This window comes from Macaca thibetana, chromosome 6, assembly GCF_024542745.1.
Source record: "Macaca thibetana thibetana isolate TM-01 chromosome 6, ASM2454274v1, whole genome shotgun sequence".
Taxonomy (NCBI): domain Eukaryota; kingdom Metazoa; phylum Chordata; class Mammalia; order Primates; family Cercopithecidae; genus Macaca; species Macaca thibetana.
Window position 1 is genome coordinate 40,381,605 of NC_065583.1, and position 25,029 is coordinate 40,406,633.

At 45.0% G+C, this 25,029-nt stretch overlaps 3 protein-coding genes across 11 annotated transcripts in view; 1 reads left to right on the forward strand and 2 right to left on the reverse strand.

Moving 5' to 3' along the window:
- RELL2 (RELT like 2) overlaps window positions 1-25,029 on the reverse strand; it is a 347,299-nt gene that overhangs the window by 287,925 nt on the left and 34,345 nt on the right. The window lies entirely within an intron of this gene.
- The window catches only part of LOC126957240 (protocadherin gamma-C4), a 190,277-nt gene that overhangs the window by 157,015 nt on the left and 8,233 nt on the right, over window positions 1-25,029 (reverse strand). The window contains exons 1-2 of one of the 9 annotated variants that reach the window (XM_050794898.1): window positions 16,118-20,928; window positions 5,660-5,812 (exon numbers count right to left, since the gene is read on the reverse strand). The exons of 1 other annotated variant lie outside the window; for it this stretch is intronic. In XM_050794898.1, the coding sequence (XP_050650855.1) occupies window positions 5,660-5,812; window positions 16,118-18,385 (2,421 nt within the window). In that variant the 5' untranslated portion in view covers window positions 18,386-20,928. Of the gene's footprint in view, window positions 1-153; window positions 4,026-5,659; window positions 10,523-10,554; window positions 15,891-15,961; window positions 20,929-20,989; window positions 21,539-22,702; window positions 23,697-25,029 lie in introns of those variants that run through there. 7 more of the 9 variants (XM_050794896.1, XM_050794901.1, XM_050794889.1 and 4 more) reach the window with 7 other exon arrangements.
- Window positions 4,032-4,548, forward strand: LOC126957259 (60S ribosomal protein L23a-like). Its single transcript, XM_050794953.1, has one exon. The coding sequence runs from the start codon at window positions 4,032-4,034 to the stop codon at window positions 4,446-4,448; it is 417 nt and encodes a 138-aa protein (XP_050650910.1). The 3' UTR covers window positions 4,449-4,548.

Below are 25,029 nucleotides of genomic sequence, written 5' to 3' on the forward strand. Positions count from 1 at the left end.
AAACACTTAAAATTAAGTTAAATAAGATTAAGATAATTAAGGCACAACATTGACCAAATCTAACTCACAGACAAAGAAATTGCAATGGAACTTCCTACCCAAATTAGGTGAAACAATAAAACCAGAAGTGAAAATAAATTAATTAAAGCTCACCTTTAAAATAGTATCTGAGGCAAAAGGGACCCCAGCGTCTGCATGATTTGTATTTTGTTCCCAAGAGGCATTGTCACAGAGGAGATCTTGTGAGGGAACCAATTCCGGGGTTATGTTCAGAAAATTAAACTCTGTCTTGGCTGATTGTGAGGCAACACACAGGTTGTAGGAAAAGGGCAATGTTCCCTCACTGTAATTGGGGAGAACCCCAGGTCCAGGCTTGGAGCACTGACTAGACTGAAAGCAGCCCCAAGCGTCTGAACTGGAAGAGCGTCGCAGGCGCAGGGAGATTGCCAGAATCACTGCGAAGAGGAAGAGCACTGAGATCAAGGCCAAGGCCACCACCAGGTAAAACTGCAGTTCCGTCTGGGGGTCAGAGGGCTCAGGGCTGCCGCTAAGGTCTGGCAATACCTCTTGCAGGCTATCCGCGAAGATCAGGTGCAGCGTGGCGGTGGCGGAGAGTGGCGGCTGTCCTCCATCACGCACAGCGACCAGCAGGCGCTGGCGGGCCGCGTCCCTCTCGCCCAAGGCACGCGCTGTGCGCACCTCACCCGTGCGCAGCCCCAGGCTGAAGAGCCCGGGCTCGCTGGCCTGCAGCACGTGGTAGGACAGCCAAGCGTTGTGTCCCGAGTCTGCGTCCACCGCCACCACCTTGGTCACTAGGTAGCCGGGCTCTGCTGCGCGTGGCACCATATCGAAGAGGGCGGAGCCATCGGGCCCCAGCGCGGGGTACAACACCAGTGGCACATTGTCATTGAGGTCGCCCACTAACACGCGCAGGCTCACGTTGGCGCTGAGCGCAGGTGAGCCCTGGTCGGTGGCCTGCAGTGTGAGTTCGAAGGCGCGCAGCTGCTCATGATCGAAGGCGCGCTGCGCGAACACCACCCCGCTCTGCGCGCTCACGGACACGTAGGATAAAATCTCCCGCGGCTCCAGGTCGCTCGCTACGATGGAGTAGGAAACTTGGCCATTGGGGCCCAAGTCAGGGTCAGAGGCACTGATTTGAGCGATAGAGGCGCCAGGAGGATTGTTCTCTGCCACGTGAACCATGTAGCAAGTCTGTTGGAAAAGTGGGGCATTATCGTTGACGTCGGAGATGTGCAGGGTGACAATTATGCTGGAGGAGAGAGGCGGCTTGCCCCCGTCGGTGGCTGTGATGGTGAGATTGTATTCTGGGATCTCCTCCCGGTCCAGGGCGCCGTCTGTCATTAGTTTGTAATAGTTCTTTGAGGAAGATTTCAAAATAAACTTGGCATTTCCCAACACTTGGCAGTAAACTTCTCCATTTTCTCCAGAGTCTCTGTCTCTCGTTTTTATCAAGGCGATGACTGTTCCTGGTGGCGAATCCTCTGGTAGGGGAGTAAATACTGAAGTCACAATAACTTCAGGTGCACAATCATTCTCATCAAGAATTTCAACTTGGATACTGCAGTGGGCTGCTAGATCTCCAGGATCTTTTGCTTCAATACTCAGAGTGTAACTACTTGCAATCTCAAAATCCAAATCATCCTTTGTCGTGATTTCTCCTGTTTTTTCATTTAAGTTGAAAAAGCGTTTGACTTGTTCGTCCACATTATGAAAGGAGTAGGTGATCTCCGCATTTATGCCCTCATCCCGGTCAGTGGCCGTCACTTGAAGCACAAAGAAGCCCGGGGGCACGTCCTCCCTCAGGGTGACCCTGTACACATCCTGGCTGAACACCGGAGGGTTATCATTGGCATCCGTGACTTGGATTCGGATTTGGGTCGTGCCGCTTTGAGGTGGGTCTCCGCCATCCACAGCTGTGAGGACCAGTTGATGGAAACTATGCTCTTCTCTGTCCAGAGAATGTTTTAGAATCAGCTCAGGATATTTACGTCCATCTGGAGTCTGTTTCTCAGCGAGATCAAAGTACTCGTTGTCATTAAGGTGGTATCTTTGTAGTGAATTAGGACCAACATCTGAATCCAGGGCTGGGTCAAGTGGAAATGTTGTACCTGGCTTAGTGGATTCGCCAATTTTTAAATGAATCTTACTCTGTTTGAATAGTGGGGTATTATCATTTATATCCTGCACAATTACTGCTATGTGGAAAATATTTAGTGGGTTTTCAGCGACAGTATCGAAATCCAGAACACACAGAGGCTGCTTCCCGCATATCTGCTCTCGGTCTATTTTGTCACCCACAAGTAAGTCCCCGCTTTTTGGGTTTACTGTGAAATATTCCCTCTCTGCGCTAACCCGCAGCTTCCGGGCAGGCAAGTCCCGGACGCTGAGCCCCAGATCCTTGGCGAGGTTTCCTACGACAGAGTTTTTGGCCAGCTCCTCTGGAATTGAATAGCGGATCTGGTCTGAGAGAGCCCCGGGGAACAAAGACAACAGGAAGGGCAACAGTACCTGCAGCCACCACACCAGCCCGTACCTCCCTGCGCTCGCCTTCATCTTCTGTCTCCCTCGGGCTCCCTGTGCTCCTTTGCCCATAGGAGGAATAAGCCTTCCGAGGATGGCAGAATCCGGGCTCAGGTCACTTTTCCTGCTTTTGTTTTCTGTTTCTGAATCTACACTGGCCTCCTCTGCGTGGTTGGTTTGTGCAGGAAGTTCCCTTCTAAGAGGCTCCCAAAAGCTTCTCTGGATCTTCTCTTCGTTCTTTTGACCGACAGCGACGCTCAGAGGTTTTCTCAGGAAACTGCACCAACGGCTTGTAAATGTTTGCTAAGAACATTTTTCTTTTCTTCTTCTTTTTTTTTTTAATTTATAAAGTCTTCATTTGTTTTTAAATATGCGAAATATTCATATAGTTCCAAATTCAAAAGGTGCATTCATCCCTGCTTTAGATGAGGAGAATTGCTTTCACAGGGGAAATGAGTGTTAACGTTTCTTGGGTATCCTTCTGGAGATATGTTTTACATAGTGCAACGGATTTGTATAAATATTCTGTCTCCTTCTTTACACAAATGTAAGCATACAACATACCATGTTCTTCACATTGCTTTTATATTTGTTATATCTTAAAGATCATATCAGTACACAGAGAGCTTTCCCATTTATTTTTATAGTTATCTAGTGGCCCATAATATAGTTATCTAGTAGTCCATAATATGAATATACAACAATTTGTTTAATCAACATTGTTATTTACTAAAAGAAACTCACTGCCCATTCTAACAAAAACACATTTTTAAAAAAATTTGGTTTTAGGTTATAAATTATCTACTGCTTTCCTAGGCCTTTAAAACGTATGGCACTCTCATTCTGGAATATATTCCTAATGCCAACACCTGAATATGCTTGACACAGTTTCAGGCCAATTGAGCATTTCCAAATTATATTTTATGGCTTAATTACTTTAAACAATCTCTCCTCAGATGTGAGTTGTCTCTCAACGTTCACTTGTTATTTCTGCTTTCTGCTTACCAACCCAGGTAACTGCATATCATATTCCAGCTTACTCTACATATTGCACCACAACTTTCTATGAATACAAAACCATGTAGAAACTAAAACTCTCCTTTGTAAATCAAATTGAGGCATATTCCACAGTCTATCACTACAACTTCCAGTTATCAAATTACACTAATTTGTGTAAGCATATGCATTCATGAATTTTGAATTAACTCACAGAACTAAATGAAAGCACAAAGAACAAAAGTGTTGTATATCCCCTACACACAAAATATTTTCCCACATATAAAATAATCCCAGAGCCACATGGTGACAGAAATATCTGATAGCAATTTGTAGCAATAGGGATGAGGCCAACTTACTAAGCAGCATAAATCATATCAGTCCAGAACCCCAGTAACTCAACCTTTGAAAGAGGCTCACATGATGAAAAGAGAAAAGACTCCAAAAACTTATATTTTTCCTTAGAAATCAAGAAAGTCTCGCCTTTTCACAAGATGGCACCAAAAGCGAAGAAGGAAGCTCCTGTCCCTCCTAAAGCCGAAGCCAAAGCGAAGGCTTTAAAGGCCAAGAAGGCAGTGTTGAAAGGTGTCCACAGCCACAAAAAAAAGAAGACCCGCACGTCACCCACCTTCCGGCGGCTCAAGACACTGCGACTCCAGAGACAGCCCAAATATCCTCGGAAGAGCGCCCCGAGGAGAAACAAGCTTGACCACTATGCTATCATCAAGTTTCCGCTGACCACTGAGTCTACTATGAAGAAGATAGAAGACTACAACACACTTGTGTTCATTGTGGATGTTAAAGCCAACAAGCCCCAGATTAAACAGGCTGTGAAGAAGCTCTATGACATTGATGTGGTCAAGGTCAACACCCTGATTCGGCCTGATGGAGAGAAAAAGGCATATGTTTGACTGGCTCCTGATTATGATGCTTTGGATGTTGCCAACAAAATTGGGATCATCTAAACTGAGTCCAGCTGCCTAATTCTAAATATATATATATATCTTTTCAACAACAACAACAACAAAAGAAATCAAGAAAGTCTCAATAGTGATGTCATGATAGGCAATTTAAAAATTATTAAAGTTACTTCTAGAATCTACTTAAATATGAGTGAAATTAACTTTGAAATATTTCTCATAATCACAGGAGTGCACCAAAGGAATCACGTATAGTCACCGCTGGTGCATCTCAGAACAGCAACAAAAAATATTTGAAATGTAACAGTTCATTGAGAAAATATCCTGTTAAAGTTATATCTAAAAGTTAAACTCATAAGTTTTCAGTATTCTTAAATTGATGTTGCCTATTATAATGCAAAATACCCTTTCAAGGAAGGAAAAGTAAACTTCAAGTAAAGCATGGTACAGTGTAAAAATAGGAAATTAAAAAATCCTCAGTCCAGATCCAATAATAACTTCATGAGAAAGAATATTGTAAACGTGAATTTACACAATTGCCTTCTATTTCACAGGTCTCTTGTATCTTTGCAGTAACACCTAAAGGAAAAGGAAATTTATTCTTTATTTTATTTTACTTTATTTTATTTTACTTCTTGGAGACAGAGGCTTGCTCTGTCACCCAGGCTGGAGTACAGTGGCATGATCTCAGCTCATTGCAACCTCTGCCTCCCAGGTTCCAGCAATTCTCATGTCTCAGCCTCCAGGGTAGCTGGGACTACAGGCGTGCACCACCACGCCCGGCTAACTTTTTGTATTTTAGTAGAGACTGGGTTTCACCATGTTGCCTGGACTGGTCTCAAACTCCTGAGCTCAGGCAATCCACCCTCCTCACACTCCCAAAGTGCTGGGATTACAGGTGTGAGCCACCGCACCCAGCACAGAAAAGGACATTTAAGGAAATGAGGTGGTTTAGAGTTGTAAAATTAGAAAATTCTGGCTGAAACTACAACTGAATGAAGACCAAAAAGGATAATAAACAACATTTTTGTGTGGTAAAGACTGTTGGTCATTACTGAAGGGTCATCCACCAGTTCTCTTTACAGCAATAAAATATTAAAAGAGGCACCTTTATTTGATATATTACATATGTAATAGGAGACATTTACACAACTCTTTGTCTATATTTCAGTGTGGTATGATCTATTATAAGATTGACTCACCTGAAGATTAAGGTCTCCTTTTGTTTCAAGTAAATCCTGAGTTATCAGAAGAGGCTCGCTTTTCTCACAGCTCTCCTGGCTGATGAGCGTGTCTGCATAGTTGGGCTGGGGGAAGATCAGATGACTCTTCCTCGAGTCCGCGGTGAGGGAGACCTCGTGAGAGTAGGTCTGCAGGAAAGCCCGAACCCCGTCCACGCCCACAAAGTGCGAGGCAGGCACACCTGCCAACCTGCTGCCTTCAGCGTGAAGCAGGCGTGACTTGTGCCAGCGTCTCAGCTTGAGTGCTAGCAGCACCGTGACAAAAGCCAGGAAGATGCAGGAGACAGCGGCCACTGCCACCACGAGATAGAGTGTGAGGCCCGAGTCATCTGGGTCTGCTGAAGGCTTGAGGCTGCCCAAGTCAGCCAGGACATCTGGGATGCTGTTGGCCACAGCCACAGTGAGTGTGACAGTGGCCGAGAGAGGGGGCTGGCCATGGTCCTGGACGACCACTACAAGGCTCTGCTTGACCGCATCTCTGTCCAGCAGGGCCCGTGCAGTGCGCACCTCACCTGTGTGCAGCCCCACTGCAAATAGTCCCGGCTCGCTGGCCTTGAGTAGGCGGTAGGACAGCCAGGCATTCTGGCCTGAGTCTCTGTCCACTGCCACCACTTTGGTCACCAGGTAGCCGGAATCTGCGGAGCGGGGTGCCAGCTCCACACCAGTGGAGCCATCTGTAGGGAAGGTGGGGTACAGGATCTCAGGGACATTGTCGTTCTGGTCCAGCACAAAGAGGCTCACTGACACATTGCTGCTGAGTGGAGGGTCTCCACTGTCACTGGCTGTCACCAGTAGCTGCAGGTCTCTAAGCTGCTCATAGTCGAAGGAGCGAAGTGCATATAGGATCCCAGTATTGGAGTTGATGGAGACATAGGAGGACAGGGGTGCATCCTGGAAGGTGTCTTCGGCCAGGGAGTAAGTGATTAGGGCATTGTCACCACTGTCAGGGTCTTGAGCAGTCATAGATAAGATGGAGGCTCCTCTGGGGTTGTTTTCAGGAATGTAGGCAGAGTAGGAAGCATGAGGGAAAGTGGGTGGGTTGTCATTGATGTCCATCACCTGCAGTGAAATATGAGTTTCTGTAGACAGTGGAGGAATTCCCTGGTCAGTTGCAGTTACAGTGATGTTATATTCTGAGACTTCTTCCCTGTCCAGTGTTCTGTGTGTCAACAACCGATAATAATTTTCATAGGTCTTTTCAAGTGTGAATGGCAGATTATCTGGAATAGAACATGTGACTAGGCCATTTCCTCCTGAGTCACTGTCATGCACGTTGAAAAGTGCAATTACTGTACCCGGGGAAGAAGTTTCCTGGACTGAGCTGGTGAGAGATGTAACTGTGACTTCTGGTGCGTTGTCATTTTCATCCAGAACTGTCACCAGTACCTTGCTTCTAGCCCGGAGACCAGGCCCATCATGGGCTTCTACATCTATGTCATAGAATCCAGAGTCCTCATAATCTAGATCCCCCAATATTGTTATATCCCCACTCAGAGAATTTAACTGAAATAGCTGTGATATTTTGTCTCTTACTTTCCGGAAAGAATACGTCACGTCTCCATTGGCTCCTTCATCTGGATCAGTGGCTTTTACTGTGAGTAGCCGAGTGCCTACAGGAACGTTCTCACGAACACTTACGTGGTACTTGGGCTGAGTGAACAGGGGAGCATTATCGTTGGTATCCACAAGTATTATGAGAATCCTGGCAGTGCCAGAGCGAACCGGCTCACCTCCATCGAAGGCGGTGAGAACGAGGTGGTGAACCGCCTCTTCCTCGCGATCTAGAGCACGTTCCAGCACCAGCTCTGGGTACTTAATCCCATCGGCCCCGCTTTGCACGTCCAGGGAAAAGTAACCGTTTGAGTTGAGCTGGTAACCCTGCAGGCAGTTTACCCCTACATCCGGATCAAAAGCTTCAGGAAGAGGAAATCTTGTCCCAGGATTTTCATTTTCAGCAACTTTTATTTCCCTCTGTTCTGTCCCAAAACTGGGTGGGTTATCATTAACATCGATTATTTCCACCTCTACCCGCAAAATCTTCACTGTATCTTCTAGGAGAATCTCCAGTATTGTCACACAGTTTGGAGATCTGTCGCAGAGCTCCTCCCGGTCTATCCTACCCGCGGTGACCAAACTGCCGCTGCGCGGGTTCAGGGCGAAAAGCTGCGTCCTACCTCTGGAGACGATGCGGACTCCGCGCTCCACCAGCTCCCGGGGCGCCAACCCCAGGTCCTTGGCGATGTTGCCCACCACTGAGCCTTCTTCCTGCTCCTCAAACACCGAGTAGCGGATCTGTTCGGCCCTAATTTCCCCCAGAACCCCCAGGAGAAGGCAGATTTGGAGCAGCCGGGTGCGGTCTGGGCTAGCAGGAGGCGCCGCCATTACAACCCCGCCGCGGAGTCGCCTGTGCTTTGGTTTTCCCTCTGTCGAGGCCTGAGGAGCCCCAGGATATTCTGGGTCCAAAATAAAGTGCATTCACAGCCGGAGCTCTCAGGGCTTCCGCTTGAAGCTTTCATAAAGCTCCAGAGCCAGTGCTTTGTGCTGCAGCAATCTTGTGATTCTGATTAAATTTCTGGTTTGTCTTTTCCCCCGATTGGTGAACAGCGACACCCAGAGTCTAAACCTGTTACTGCAATTTATTCTTGGTAAAAAAAGTGTACTTTTTATACACGTTTCTATTCCTATTTCTCCCAAGATAATAAAAGTCAAATTCCTGTTTTTGATTTGCAACGAAAATTCAAGAATGATCCAAATCTTCCTGTACAATAAACTTTATAAAGTTATTTATTTTCTTAGAGAAAATATGACGATTTTTTTTTCTAAGAATGTGTTCTCCATCTTTTCAGTTTTCATCTTGTTCATCCCCACAGCCCATTCTCAGTACTGTGTACTGTGTGAGGGACATACTTATCTCTCCTAAAGAGAAAGGTGGACTTGAAAAATGGAGGAGACGATAAGTGAAAAGACAGTGGGACAGGAACTTGGAGGTTCGGCTTTAGTCCCAATTTATGCAGTAACAAGTTTCCTTACTTGAGTTGACCCTCTAGAACCTGGGGCAATGCTTCAATTCATTTGCAAAAAACCCACCTACTGTTTAAGAGTTAGCCTTACCCCTGTACGAATGAGAGTGACAAATACAATAATAGGTTTGGGAAGAGAATTTGCTTCTTAATTTTGTATACAATACATTCTTGGCCACAAGCTATGCATATGACTATCTTGTTTACAATGTGTTCTCAATCTTTAGAACAATACCTTTCATAGAGTAGTAACTTTTTTATGAAGCCTTTCAATGTTTCATGAATGACCGGTTCAAATGCAAAGCCTAAAACAATGGATAAATAACTCTGATCTTAAAAATAAAAAAGAAATAAAAAGAAAAGTTAGACTGAAGAACTATAAAGTGCAGATAATAGTTTAGTAATTTTTTCACATGACACATTCAGTATTATTTTACTACAATTTCTAACTTTACTTTAGCTTTCACTTTAGAAATAGCCAGTAAAATGAAATGTTTTGGTAGCTGAACATGGATTATCATTGCACGTGCCATCGCTTTCTTGCTTATGAATACTTACAGTAATTTACTAATCTGAGAAAATTTGAGATAAAGCAGTACATCAGTTCTTAAGCTTATTCCTCACTTAACAAGTAGCAGTAGAAATGACTCATACAAAAGTGCATTAGCTATACAGAATTTTAAAACCTCAGACTTTGAGAGAGTAGATTAAAGGTGTTTTTCACAATCCTCAAAGACTGCACAAACTCCGGATGATTGAGAAGTGAAATAAGATGTTTGGAAATAAATTTGACAGTATGCATTAAAAAAACTCAACATGTTTATAGATTTAACTAATTCCTCAGAAATCTATACTAAAGAAACAAGAAGTATGGAGAATGCTTTATAAACCCAAATGTTCATTACATTCCTTGTTTTAATAGAGACAAAATAGAAAGAGCATAAAAATAAATCATTTAGGAATGGTTAAAAATTATGAAATATCATTGACTGAAATTATACAGTGGGAATAATATTGACCCAAAGTTAGTGATGCAAATGTAAAATTGGACAATATTTGCTACTTGTGATGAGACAAAGTGCTAAGAGTCTTAATAATTGGAAGGCTGTGTTAAATACACATGCTGCTGCAAAAAGACAAACTAGAATGTAATTGATGAAGATGAACATAAACTTTAACTTTGGTGGGAAGAACTCTAAATATATTTATAAAGAGCTAAGAATAAGATGACTTGAAAATATCAAGTATGGCATACCAATTAAGAAAAGGCACTGCTATTATTAAGAGTGTTAACATCTAGGAAACAGGTCTCTTTAACAATATTTGCCAACCATACAGAAATGCCAACAGTAAAGATTGAAAATTAAATTGCCAAGACTACTGAGCAATCAAGAAAGCAATCTCCATCTATCCAATACCCCCTCCCCCAGTAGATACTGTCACTAGAACAATGAAAGAAAATCAAAATTACTTATGCACCAATGAGAAGAAAATGTAATATATAATTTTTTTTTTTTAAGACAGGGTTTCCCTCCTGTCACCCAGGCTGGAGTGCAGTGGCACACTCTTGGCTCACTACAATCTCCACCTCCCGGGTTCAAGCGATCCTCCTGTCTCAGCTTCCGGAGTAACTGGGACTACAGGCACGTGCTACCACACCCAAATAATTTTTGTATTTCTAGTAGACGGGGTTTTACCATCTTGGCTATGCTGGTCTCAAACTCCTGACCTCAAGTGATCCACCTGCCTCAGCCTGGTTAAGTGCTGGGATTACAGGCTTGAGCCACCGCTCCCGGCCGCAATATATAAAATTTAACTAGATTTGCAGAAACTCACGTGCGAAGACAAAGAAGGGTCATAAGCGACTTTGTGATCTTCATTACTGGCACATACAATCATAGAAGGATCATCACACAGCAGATCCTGAGGGGGAGTCATTTCAGGTGTCAGGTTGAGAAAATTGAACTCTGTCTTTGCAGAATGAGAGGCAACACATAGATTGTAGGAATAGGGCAAAGTCCCCTCGCTGTGGTTGGGAGGAACCCCTGGCCCAGACTTGGAGCAGAGACCCGTTTGAAAATAGCCCTCAGTGTTGAGGCTGGAGGAACGTCGCAGGCGCAGGGCGATCGCCAGAATTACCGCGAGGAGAAAGAGCACTGAGATCAAGGCCAAGGCCACCACCAGGTAAAACTGCAGTTCCGTCTGGGGGTCAGAGGGCTCAGGGCTGCCGCTAAGGTCTGGCAATACCTCTTGCAGGCTATCCGCGAAGATTAGGTGCAGCGTGGCGGTGGCGGAGAGTGGCGGCTGTCCTCCATCACGCACAGCGACCAGCAGGCGCTGGCGGGCCGCGTCCCTCTCGCCCAAGGCACGCGCTGTGCGCACCTCACCCGTGCGCAGCCCCAGGCTGAAGAGCCCGGGCTCGCTGGCCTGCAGCACGTGGTAGGACAGCCAAGCGTTGTGTCCCGAGTCTGCGTCCACCGCCACCACCTTGGTCACCAGGTAGCCAGGCTCTGCGGCGCGTGGCACCATATCGAAAAGTGCAGAGCCATCAGACCCCAGCGCGGGGTACAGCACCCGCGGCGCATTGTCATTGAGGTCGCCCACCAACACTCGCAGGCTCACGTTGGCGCTGAGCGCGGGGGAGCCCTGGTCGCAGGCCTGCAGTGTGAGCTCGAAGGCGCGCAACTGCTCGTGGTCGAAGGCGCGCTGCGCAAACACCACCCCGCTCTGCGCGCTCACGGACACGTAGGACAACAGCTCCTGCGGCTCCAGGTCACTGGCCAGAATAGAGTAGGAGACGCTGCCGTTGGGTCCCAAATCCGGGTCGGAGGCGCTCACTTGTGCAATAGAGGCTCCAGGTGGGTTGTTCTCAGCCACATGGACCACGTAGGAGGCCTGATGGAAAACAGGTGCATTGTCGTTGATGTCGGAGATGTGCAGGGTGATGCTTGTCCTGGAGGAAAGGGATGGTTTGCCCTTGTCGGTGGCTATGATTGTGACGTTGTAGTCTGCTGTCTGCTCCCGGTTTAGGGCTCCACCAATCACCATCTTGTAAAAATTCTTCGAGGTGGATTCTAATTTGAAAGGAACTTCTTCCTGAATATAGCATGTCACCATGCCATTTTGCCCAGAATCCTTGTCTCGCACTTTTATGAGGGCTATTACAGTTCCAAGGTCTGAATCCTCTGGAATCTGGTTAGAGAAGGACATGAATGTCACCTCAGGGGCATTGTCATTCTCATCAACGATTTCTATTTGAACATTACAGTGAGCTGTGTGTACTCCTCCATCCTTGGCTTCTACACCCAACACATATCTACTTGTTTCTTCAAAGTCCAATGTGCCATTGGTTGTGATGTCGCCGGTATTTGGATTGAGATTGAAGAGGCTGGTACTTATTGGGGAATTGAGGAAGGCATAGGTGATCTCTGCATTAATGCCCTCATCCTGGTCTGTGGCCATCACCCGCAGCACGGAGGTTCCCCACGGCACGTTTTCCTGGAGGCTAACCCTGTATACATCCTGGCTAAACATGGGAGCATTATCATTGGCATCGGTGACTCGGATCCAGATGTGGGTGGTGCCGCTTAGAGGCGGGTCCCCGCCATCCATGGCAGTCAGGATTAAGCGATGAGAGCTCTGATGTTCCCTGTCTAGAGGTTTTTCCAGCAGTAATTCCGGATATTTACTTCCATCAGGACTTTCCTTCGTTGACAGAGAGAAGTATTGATTGGGGTTGATGGTGTATATCTTCAGTGAATTGCCGTCCACATCTGCATCTTGCGCAGAATCCAGAGAGAATTTTACCCCGGGTAAGGCTGACTCACAAATTTCTAAGTTAATGCCTTTTGCAACGAAACGTGGTGCATTGTCATTAATATCTTGGATTACAACAACCACGTGGAAAACATTCATTGGGTTTTCAGAGACCGTTTCGAATTCTAGTGCACACTCAAGTTTCCTTCCGCAAATCTTCTCTCGATCTATCCTACCGTTCACTAACAAATCCCCGCTCTCCAAACTAACGTTGAAATAATCCTCTGCACTAACCCGCAGTTTTCGAGTTGGCAACTCCTGGACACTGAGCCCCAGATCCTTAGCAAGGTTTCCCACCCGTGAGCCGTTGGCTAGCTCCTCTGGAATCGTGTATCGGATCTGCTGGGAGATGGCCCCGCAGAACAAAGACAGCAGAAAGGGAAACAGTACCTGACTTTTCATCGTTTCGGCTTCTCTGACTCTCTGCATTTCAGGAACTCTCCGCGGAGCTTCTTTTCTCTGGGATGTTTTTTTAAAAAGCAATGACAGCACCCTGGACTTCTGTAATTTGAGCGTAAGACTTATCAGTTAGGCGCTCGAGGGTGAACAGGGGCAGCGTCCGTCCTCAGTGCACCGGACAAGGCAGGAAGGCACCCTGCCTGACGCTCCTGCAGAATTGAGACGCCTTCACTTCCTTTTGGTCGACAGCGGCGCCCAGAGGCTGTCTTGGAAAACTGCACAGTGCCCAGCTATTTATCCTCAAAGCGCAACCTCTTGAATCTATGTACTCTGTCTTTAATTTGCTGGAAGGAACCAAATACTCACATTTCCCCCTTTACATTTCAATTTTCTAGTTTGTCATCATCACATGAGGGTCTTCATCATTTTGTATTCTTTTTTCATTTAAAAAAGTCACAAGGCACACAGTCATTTTTTTCAGTTTTGGGGGCAAAAAAAATCTTCAGTGATTTCACTATATTTATAAACTCTGGCATGACTGCTGTATCCATATAAGTGAATTAATAATTTTTATTTATATTTTTAGTGGACTAAAATACCTACCTTTCTGTAAATTCATTGGAATAAGTTCCCTTATCTAGTATTTTAAATCTCTCCATATATATGTTATCAAGTCAGTAATACTTTTCAAAGATAGTTTTTGCAAAAAAGAGGAAATCACAGCCTTACGATTGTGTTAATATATTTCTCTTCTTTATAAAATATAGATAATATTTCCAGTTAAGTAGGGCAAAGTCTGATATTTTGTTAAAAGGGCAAATTTAGTATTGGGGTACACACACATGCTTTTATGAAGTGGAATTTCATATAATGTATATTTGTTTTATGAAACCAGTGTTTCTTTTTTAAATGAATGTATATGAAATACTCTAGGTTGTGTGCAGCGACCTGTGATCCCAGCACTTTGGGAGGCCAACATGGGAAGAACACATGAGGTCAGGAGTTTAAGACCAGCCTGGCCAACATGGTGCCAGCCGTTTCTACTAAAAAAATAAAAATTAGCTGGGCATGGTGGCAGGTACCTGTAACCCCAGCTACTTGGGAGGTTGAGGCAGGAGAATCGCTTAATCCAGGAGGTAGAGTTTGCAGTGAGCTGAGATCATGCCACTGAAGTCCATCCTGGGTGACAAAGCAAGACTCTGTCTCAAAAACATTCTCTATAATGCCAATTCTCAGCTCCAGCCAACTTAAACCATCAATGAGCAAAACGAGTTTGACTTGACCACTGGTAAATATTGGAGAGGTATTCAGAGTTCTTAGACACCCAATTCTGCAACTTATTCTGTAGTTCCAGGCTTAGAACTCGTCTTGGTTCAAAGCAAATCCCTTTATTTCAAATGCATTACCAAATGAGATCCAACTCAACAATTTATTCTACTATTTTGCAGTGCTCACCCATACTCATACTCCAGTTGAAACAGCCTATTATCTGTTTTCTTAAGATACCTTTTCACTTGTTTCCTTGCATCATGCCTTTATACTTTCTGTTCCTTTTATTATGAACTTCTCCTCCCTTTCTGTTGCAATGGATTCTTGCCCATTCTTCAAAAAAAATAAAAATAAACCCTTTTTAGTGAAAATGGGATGTCCGAGATCTTCCATCACCTGTACAAGTAGGTGGAATTGTGTAGGTTCCATATTCTCAGTGTATTTTCATGACACATATGTAGGCTATATTTCATATAGAATTCTAAGAAATTCTCTTTGAGCATACAAATCCCCCCTGACACTAGCTAATTAACTTTTTTTCTCCTTACAGGGAAAGTGATACTGATACTATAAACTTTTTTTTTTTCTAAAAATGATACGTTAAAAGTTACACGCCTTTTTCTTTTGAGACAGGATCATACTATGTTGCCCAAGTAGGTCTCGAAGTCCTAGGCTCAGAAGTCCTCCCCTGGCTATGGGCCTTTTAAATTCTGTGATGTATTTGCATGTTTGAGTGAGAATACACCTTACTCTGCTTACAGCTTTTGTGTTCTGGCCCTGTTGTCTCATACATTTAAATGTGCCTTTTCCTAATATATTGAGGGAGGAATCTATTCTTTCGTTTGGGTTCTAATAAAATATATTTTGGTCTAATTTTGGATGACTCTTTTACATTATTTCATGAATGAAAATAATTTCATAAATTGCAGAATAAGCCAACAATTTCTGGATGAAGAAAGTTGTAGAACATGACAAAAGAAGGGACTTCTATTCCATTGTTGGAAGAGACAGTCTGGAAATCCGCCACAGAGGCTGAGACATATTCCCTTACTTATTTTTAATATCCTTCTCAAGGGCAAGAAATACCACTCCAAGGCTCATAATAGTTTAGGTAGGTGAACTTTCCACCCTCAGGCAAAATGTTGAAATATGAATACACACATAAGCATATACTTTAGGCATACATAACAGGAATTATAGGTAAAACCATTTGATCAGCCTCTACTTTTTCATCTGTCTTGGAAGGAGTTAAACATAATTTAATTTCATGGGCATATAAAATACATTTTATTCATATATATTTTTACTTGTATGTATCAGGATAGGCTATATAGGCTGGAATGACAAACTCCAAAGCACAGGAATTTAAAATGAAAAAGGCCTATTTATCACAGGTATACAGACCAGTGTTGTGGTTCTCTCATCATAGTTACTCAAGGACCCAGGTAGAAGGAGCAGTCACAATTTCAAATAGTAACTTAGAGATCGAAAATTCTCACAATTGCAGATTCCCCTAGGAAGTGACACACTTTACCTCCACTCACAATGTATTATTGTTTCCCTAAGCCCACTCAACCATAATCAGACCAGGGAGTGCAGTCCTACTATAGGCCCAGAAAGAAAGGGGGACAAATATTTAGCCAAAGGACTAATGACAACCTCATGGCTTTATTTCTCAAATACACATGTGTTAAAGCTTTATAATAACCACATTCTCATAATTGTTCTTCATAATATTCAAAGAAATAAATAAACTCACCTGAAGTAGGTTGGAATCTCCTTTCGTTTCAAGTAAATCCTGAGTTACCAGAAGAGGCTCGCTTTTCTCACAGCTCTCCTGGCTGATGAGTGTGTCCGCATAGTTGGGCTGGGGGAAAATCAGGTGGCTCTTCCGCGAGTCCGCAGTGAGGGAGACCTCGTGGGAATAGGTCTGCAGGAAAGCCCGAACCCCGTCCACGCCCACAAAGTGCGAGCCGGGCACGCTCGCTAAGCCGCCTCCCGAAGCCTGCAGCAGACGTGATTTGTGCCAGCGCCGAAGCCTGAGCGCCAGCAGCACGATGACAAAGGCCAGGAAGACGCAGGAGACCGCGGCCACCGCCACCACCAGGTACAGAGTGAGGTCCGAATCGTTGGGTTTGGCGGAGGGCTCGAGGCTGCCCAGATCGGCCAGGATGTCGGGGATCCTGTCTGCCACGGCCACGGTAAGCGTGACAGTGGCGGAGAGAGGGGGCTGGCCGTGGTCCTGGACGGCCACCACGAGGCTCTGCTTGAGCGCGTCTCTGTCCAGCAGGGCTCGCGCCGTGCGCACCTCGCCCGTGTGCAGCCCCACCGCGAAGAGTCCTGGCTCGCTGGCCTTGAGCAGGTGGTAAGACAGCCAGGCGTTCTGGCCCGAGTCTCTGTCCACCGCCACCACCTTGGTCACCAGGTAGCCGGGCTCTGCGGAGCGGGGCGCCAGCTCCACGCCGGTGGAACCATCTGTGGGGATGGCGGGGTACAGGATCTCGGGCGCATTGTCGTTCTGGTCCAGCACGAACAGGTTCAGCGACACGTTGCTGCTGAGTGGAGGGTTCCCGCTGTCGCTGGCTGTCACCAGTAGTTTCAAGTCTCTAAATTGCTCGTAGTCGAAGGATCGCAGCGCATATAGGACGCCAGTGTTGGAGTTGATGGAGACGTAGGAGGACAGGGGCGCCCCCTGGAGGGTGTCCTCGGTCAATGCATAAGTGATGTGGGCGTTGTCGTTGCTATCTGGGTCCTGGGCCGTCACTGAGAAGATGGAGGCTCCTCTGGGGTTGTTTTCTGGAATGTAGGCGGAGTAGGATAAGTGAGGGAAGGTGGGTGGGTTGTCATTGATGTCAATCACATTCAAGATGATGTGAGTTTCTGTGGACAGTGGCGGGCTTCCCCCATCTGAGGCTCTCAGACTGATGTTATATTCTGACATTTGTTCGCGGTCTAGGGATGTGGCCGTCACTAAGCGGTAATATTGGTCTATTGATTTTTCTAACTTAAATGGCAGATTTCCCAGGACAAAAACTGCAACCTGCCCATTCTGCCCAGAATCTCGGTCATGCACATCGATAAGAGCAATTTCTCTTCCAACGGTGCCCTCTTCTGGGACTGAGCCTGTGAGAGACGTAATTGTAATTTCTGGAGCATTGTCATTCACATCCAGAACCGTGAGTAGAATCTTGGCTCTTGAAAGAAGACCTGGTCCATCCTGTGCTTCAATTTTAATTTCATAGAACATGGCATCCTCATAATCTAGATTTTTTAATATTGATACTTCTCCACTCACTGAGTTGAGATGGAAAATCTCAGCGATTTTCCCAGGCATTTTATCTAGAATATAAGACACTTGAGCGTTGAATCCCTCATCAGGGTCAGTAGCATTCACTGTGAGCAGCCGGGTACCCACAGGCACGTTCTCCCAAACACTTACACGGTACTCAGACTGAGTAAACATTGGTGGGTTGTCATTTGCATCCAGGACTATCACTTGGATGTGCAAGTTGCCAGAGTGGACAGGGTCGCCACCATCAGAGGCAACCAGGACAAGCTGGTGAATTTCTTTTTTCTCACGGTCCAGGGCCTGCTCCAGCACCAGCTCTGGATACTTGGCCCCCTCAGAGACGCTATTCACAGCCAGAGAGAAGTAGTCATTAGGGCTAAGCTTGTAGTTCTGCAGGGAGTTCATGCCTACATCTGGGTCAAAAGCAGTTTTAAGTGGAAATCGGGTTCCAGGAACCGTTAGTTCACCAATTTTTATTTCCAATTCCTCTGTTGGGAAATTAGGAGCATTATCATTAATATCTTTAATTTCTATTTCTACTTCAAAAATTTTCAATTTATCCTCAACCAGGATGTTAAATTTTACCAGACACAGTGGGATCTGAGCGCAGAGCTCCTCCCGGTCTATCCTCTCCGCGGTGACCAAGCTGCCGCTTCGCGGATTCAGAGAGAAAAACTGCGTCCTACCTCTGGAGACGATGCGGACTCCGCGCTCAGCCAGCTCCCGGGGCTTTAACCCCAGGTCTTTAGCGATGTTGCCCACGAAGGAACCTTTATCTTGCTCCTCAGACACCGAGTAGCGGATCTGACCGGATCCTGTTTCACACAGCGTCCCCAGAAGCGCGCACAGCAGGGCCAGTCCTCTGCCATTTCGGAAACTCAGGCATTTGGTCATTTCCTTTTCGGGGAATAGCTTTCTCTGAATTCGGTTCCAGTTTCCCACGACGGACTCCAATCTTATTTTCTCAAGAAACGAAGTATTTTATGGGCCTAATTCACAGGTCAAACCGCTCGTTGACTAAGAGGTGAGGTTGGCAGCCGCCTCGGATTTTCTGAGTCTAATTTGCTGGTTCTTTGCATTGCAGGAGCAAGGAAATGGTGGACTAGTTCTCCAGCTGCGTTCTCCTTCTTGAGTGGTCAACAGCGACACTAAGAGGCCTAACCGTTTACTGCATCCTCTCAGACAAACAGATGATTATTTTTGAGTTATCCAAGACCTGAAATCCTTCTTCTCAGAGATAAGAGGACTAGTGTTGATTGAACATAATTGAATTGATATATGTTAAACAGTGTGGCCTCAAGTTATCTTTCTTGGGAATCCATGCACTAACCTTAATGCCACCAACATTGCTTCAGACATAGTGGAGTTAACTGTTTTGAACTGTTCAGTTTAAGAAACACACAGTAACAAAGAACTGGCCCTAAGGACCAACACAACTATTAAAAGACATGACCACCACTTGTTCTTCAACCACTGAATCTTGATAATGTGTTTATTGTTATACTTACTACATTTATCAGGGTTATTTGATATCTTTCACCTTTCCCTCTCTATACTTTTAACTCTCTAAGAGCTGAGAGAAGGAAAAGAAGAAAAGAAGCACACAAAAATATCAGCCATATTTATACATTATATTTCTTTAAGTTTGTTCTTGGTGACCTGATAACTTAGTTTCAATATTTGTTGTTATTTAATATTCATTAAACAAATACATAATTAGGTGTCAGACAATATGTTTAGGGATTTAAGGTGAACAATATAGACACAGTCACTCCCTTCACAGAGATTATAAGGATATAAAAGCAAACAGGGAATTGTAGCGTACTGAGATAATTACCATAGTGGGAAAAGCCAAGCGGGTTAGGGGGGCCTTCAATTGGGCCTTTAAGGTTAGCAAAGGCTTTCCCAGGAAACATGAGAGGAGTGGATCAGTGAAAAGGCCTGGATGTGGGAGAGAACAGCATGACAATGCCTAGATGTGAGAGAGAAATCACAGCCCCTCAGGGTACTGAAAGAAGTTCGCTTTGTTTAAATCTAGACTGTAAGGATGTTTTTTCAAAACCCACTACTAAAACCAGTAGAAATAAGCTTTTATGTTCCAGAATCTCTTTCTCTATAAGTTTCCAAGCACAGAAATATAAACACATATATTTGTCATTTCAATCATGATGCATGACATATCTATGCATAAGGCATTTATTCTTGTGGAGTTACTACACACACTAAAAATAACTGCTTTAATTATCCTGTTTATACTTTATTATTCACCTACAAGTAAAGATATTGTGACATATTATGCCACAGTGAGTTCCAATTTTACTCATAGAGAATTATGTAATAGTAACCAAAACAACACATTGTCTCAGAAAAGATGCAACATAAAGAATCACGGCACTTTGAGAGATACGGTGTCATTCAATAAAAGGCTCAATTGGTACATGATAATTTCCAAATAAAAATTAAAAATTATGCCATTTACATAGAACATTAGTGTGTTTATTGTTCTCTGTTATTAAATACATAACCAACATACAATAGGAAGAGGAATGGGAAAAGAAAATTGTTCAGAGGGGCATTGGGATTGGGTGAGGGATTGGGAACATTTCTAGCAGCTACTGTGAGTAGAAACCTTGAGAAGAGAGATGTATACAAAAGATGGTTCTGGACAATTGTATGATATGAATCTTTTGTATCTTTTCTTTAAGCAAAACTATATTGAGGATATATATTATTTTAAAGATTAAAAGGCACTATGGTTCCCACATATGAGAAAGATAAAAAAAGGAGAAACCTGTTTATTACTACTCTACAACTTTATTATAGAGCAGATGATAAGTCAGTCACTTCTTCAAGAAGCACATAGCTTAGAGACTAATGTGATTTTTAAAACTAAGCCAAAATAAAATGACATAAATTCCGGAAACACTGTAAGGAATGTATATTTCTAAATTTCCATATTTTTAACAGGGAAGGGCATGCAAGTTAAGGAAAACAATTTTGCTGTCAAACTGAGAGAAATATATTAAGACTGAATGAGAAAGAATTAGCCGACTAAGGTGTTTCACTGTTCATATACAGATTCAAATATAAAGTAAAAGTCATATTTTAAAAGAAGAAAGGACTTGAGCAAACATAAACTCCAATCTTTATATTTTTAACAAAGAAAAAAATTGTTGATCCGGGTGGATGAGATGATTTGCCCAGGGGTGAAGAAGAAAGTGTAAGAGACCAGATACCCTAGTCACTCAATGCAGTGCTCTTTGGATAATCATCTATTAACTCCTGGTTTACATTCATTGCACAACGATTCTCGTGTCTCTTCTTCCTCTTACAGCCTGTGAACACTAAGACCTACCAAGAAATAATTCACCAAGGCTCACTTCCTACAACTTGACTCTGCCCTCAAGGAAATACGGGGAACAAAATAGATATAGTAAACAAGTAAGTGAATTACTTCAGCAAACTAGCTTGTACGGATGTTGTGAAAAGATAGATTACCTGAGAAGACGTTTCTTCCCTTTCATCTTCGAGTAGAGATTGAGGTGCTGATAAAAAATCCTTTTTCTCACAGCTCTCCTGGCTGATGAGCGTGTCAGCGTAGTTGGGCTGGGGGAAGATCAGGTGACTCTTCCGCGAGTCCGCAGTGAGAGAGACCTCGTGGGAATAGGTCTGCAGGAAAGCCCGCACCCCATTCACGCCCACAAAGTGCGAGCTGGGCATGCCTGTCAAGCTGCCTCCTGAAGCCTGCATCAGGCGTGATTTGTGCCAGCGCCGAAGCCTGAGCGCCAGCAGCACGATGACAAAGGCCAGGAAGACGCAGGAGACCGCAGCCACCGCCACCACCAGGTATAGAGTGAGGTCCGAATCGTTGGGTTTGGCGGAGGGCTCGAGGCTGCCCAGATCGGCCAGGATGTCGGGGATCCTGTCTGCCACGGCCACGGTGAGCGTGACAGTGGCGGAGAGAGGGGGCTGGCCGTGGTCCTGGACGGCCACCACGAGGCTCTGCTTGAGCGCGTCTCTGTCCAGCAGGGCTCGCGCCGTGCGCACCTCACCCGTGTGCAGCCCCACCGCGAAGAGTCCTGGCTCGCTGGCCTTGAGCAGGTGGTAAGACAGCCAGGCGTTCTGGCCCGAGTCTCTGTCCACCGCCACCACCTTGGTCACCAGGTAGCCGGGCTCTGCGGAGCGGGGCGCCAGCTCCACGCCGGTGGAACCATCTGTGGGGATGGCGGGGTACAGGATCTCGGGCGCATTGTCGTTCTGGTCCAGCACGAACAGGCTTACTGATACATTGCTACTGAGTGGAGGGTTCCCGCTGTCCCGCGCCATCACCCACAGTTGCAAGTCTCGAAACTGCTCGTAATCAAAGGAGCGCAGTGCATAGAGGACTCCAGTGTCAGAGTTGATAGAGATGTAAGAGGATAAGGGTGCCCCCTGAACAGTGTCCTCCGCGAAAGAGTAAGTTACATGAGCATTGTCGTTGCTGTCGGGGTCATGGGCCGTCACTGAGAAGACAGAGGCTCCTCTGGGGTTGTTTTCAGGAATGTAGGCGGAGTAGGATGTGCGGGAGAAGGCGGGTGCGTTGTCGTTGATGTCTGCCACCTGGAGCAAAACGTGAGCATCCGTGGACAGGGAGGGGTTCCCTCCATCTTTAGCGGTTAGAGTGATGTTGTAAAAGGAAAACTGTTCCCTGTCAAGGGCTCTGGTTGTAACCAGTCGGTAGTAATTGTCCACTGACTTTTCTAACTTAAAGGGAAGATTCTCAGGGAGTGAACAGGTGATGAATGCATTCTGCCCAGAGTCTCTATCATGTACATTAAAAAGCCCAATTACGGTTCCTGGAGGAGAGTCTTCAGAAACTGAGCTAGTAGCAGATGTTATGTAAAATTCTGGGGCATTGTCATTCACGTCCAGAACCGTAATGATAACCTTCGTTCTGGTTAGAAGGCCCGGACCATCCTGAGCTTCAATATCAATTTCATGGAATGTAGCATCCTCATAATCTAGATCTTTTATGATTGTCAGATCTCCAGATGTTGACTTAAGCTCAAATACCTCTGAGGTTTCTCCAGGGCTTTTCTCTAGAAAATATGCCACTTGAGCGTTGTAGCCCTCATCTGCGTCAGTGGCGGTCACCGTGAGTATCCGGGTGTCCACGGGCGTATTCTCGGGAACGCTTATGCGGTACTCGGGCTGTGTAAAAACAGGCGCGTTGTCGTTCACATCCAGGACCTTCACGCAGATGCGGGAGGTGCCAGATAGCACTGGGTCACCCCCATCAGAAGCCACGAGAACGAGGTGGTGAACAGCCTCTTCCTCGCGGTCCAGAGCGCGCTCCAGCACCAGTTCTGGGTACTTGTTCCCATCAACTCCGCTTCGCACGTCCAGGGAGAAGTGATCATTTAGGTTGAGTGCATACTTCTGAAGGGCGTTCTCACCTACGTCCGCATCATGCGCATTCTTAAGAGGAATCCGGAATCCTGGCGTAGTGGTTTCACTGATTTTTAGCTCCAGTTCCTCTACTCCAAAGCGAGGGGCATTATCGTTAATATCTGTTATTTCCACCTCTACTGAATAAATAGTCAATTTGTCCTCCAGCAGGATGTTAAAATTCAACAGACACGGTGCGCTCTGAGCGCAGAGCTCCTCCCGGTCTATCCTGCTCGCAGTGACCAAGCTGCCGCTTCGCGGGTTCAGAGCAAAGAGCTGGGTCCTACCTCTGGAGACGATGCGGACTCCCCGCTCTGCCAGTGCCAGGGGCTCCAAACCCAAGTCCTTGGCGATGTTGCCTACGAAGGAGCCTCTGTCGATCTCTTCTGGCACAGAATAGCGAATCTGCCCAGCCCTGGCCTCCCACAGGGTCGCCAAAAGGAAGCACAGCAGGACCAGTTTTCTGCAGTGTGGCAACTTTTGCAGAGCCGCCATTTCCTTCCTGTCGCAGTTTTCTCCGAGTCAACTTCCAGCATTCAGTGCGGATTCCAATCTTTATTCCTCAGGCTGTGAGATGACCAGCATTCACAGGACCCAGGTCCCTATGGAGACAAATGGTGGGCTGTTCGACTGAATTTCTTTGGTGCCCTGAAGCTTTAGGGCCAAACCTCCAGCCTGTTGTGCTGTGGGAGGCGTGTTGCTGGATTGGTTGGCTTTGCTGCTTTTTACTCCTTAGGTGGTCAACAGCGACGCTCAGAGGCCTAAATAATTTCTGCACCTGCTCGGGAAAACTTAAGTTACTTCTTGTTTGTTTGCCTTTGTTGACTTTCAAGGTGCTTTAAAGAATCTTACAGCTCTAAGATACCGTAGAATTAGATCTTTCAAAACAGGAATCTTTTTTTATCAGGATTAATAAGACTGGTATAAATGAACATGACCTTGATAATAGTTGCTAGGAAAGTATAATTGACTGCTCAAGGCATTAATCAATGCCACCAGTGCTCTTGCTACAAACATCTTCCATCTCTTATTGTATAATCAGAAGCAGTAAGATCAATTAAGAAACGTTAGCTACATTTTCTTCTAAGGTTATATATTTTGAACTTTTGTGGTTGATGGCTTAGCATTTACCTTCAAAATCTGCCTTTAAATTATTGAATCATCAGACACTTAGTTGGGTACATGTGCCTCCCACTTTGCATGACTGGGGCTGGAGATAGAAATGGTGAACATGATAAACACAGGCCCTGGTCTCAAGCATGAAGGTTGGAGGAGGACATAAGAAAGTAAAGAGAGTGTAATAGAGTAATGAGAGTGTAATAGAATAAAGTAAAGAGAGTGTAATTGCCATGATATGAGGTAGGAAACACTGGGTGATGGAGAAATACCTGGGAAGGGTATCCAGTCTAGATTTGGAGTCAGAAAAGTCTTTTTGAGGGCATGATTGAAGCTGAATCCTAAAAAGTAGGATTGAATCAAGAAAAAGGCTGAAGAATTGTTCTAGAACCTCAGAATAAATGCTTGAAGGTGAGAGACAGCATGGAACATTACAGAAATGGAAAGCAGATCTATTTGATAAAGCTAGAGTTGGAAGGGGATTTTGGAATCAGTCACTCAAAATTGTTTGAGGTTGTCAAGTTCTTTTTCTGATATTCATTTTCCAAGGGTGTCAAATACAATGCAGTGGATGTCTTCTTACTCCTGTTTTATCTTTATCATTTTGACCATTGTCAAGCATACAATTCTGTGACATTAAGTACATTCAAATTACATTCTGGTGTGATCATTACCACCATCCACCTCCAGAGCTTTTTCATCCTCCCCAACTGAAACTCTGTACTTATTAAATAGTAACTCCCCATTGCCTTTCACCCAGTCCCTGGCAGCTACCATTCTACCTTTTGCTCTATGAGTTTGACTAATCTAGGAACTTCATATATGAGGAATTGTACAGTATTTGTCATTTTTTGACAGGTTTATTTCACTTGACAACATGTCTTTGAAGTTCGTCCATATTGTAGCATGTAACAGAATTCCCTTCCTTTTTAAGGCTGAATAATAGTCCATTGTATTTGTGAACCACTTTTTGTTTACCCATTCATCTGTCAATG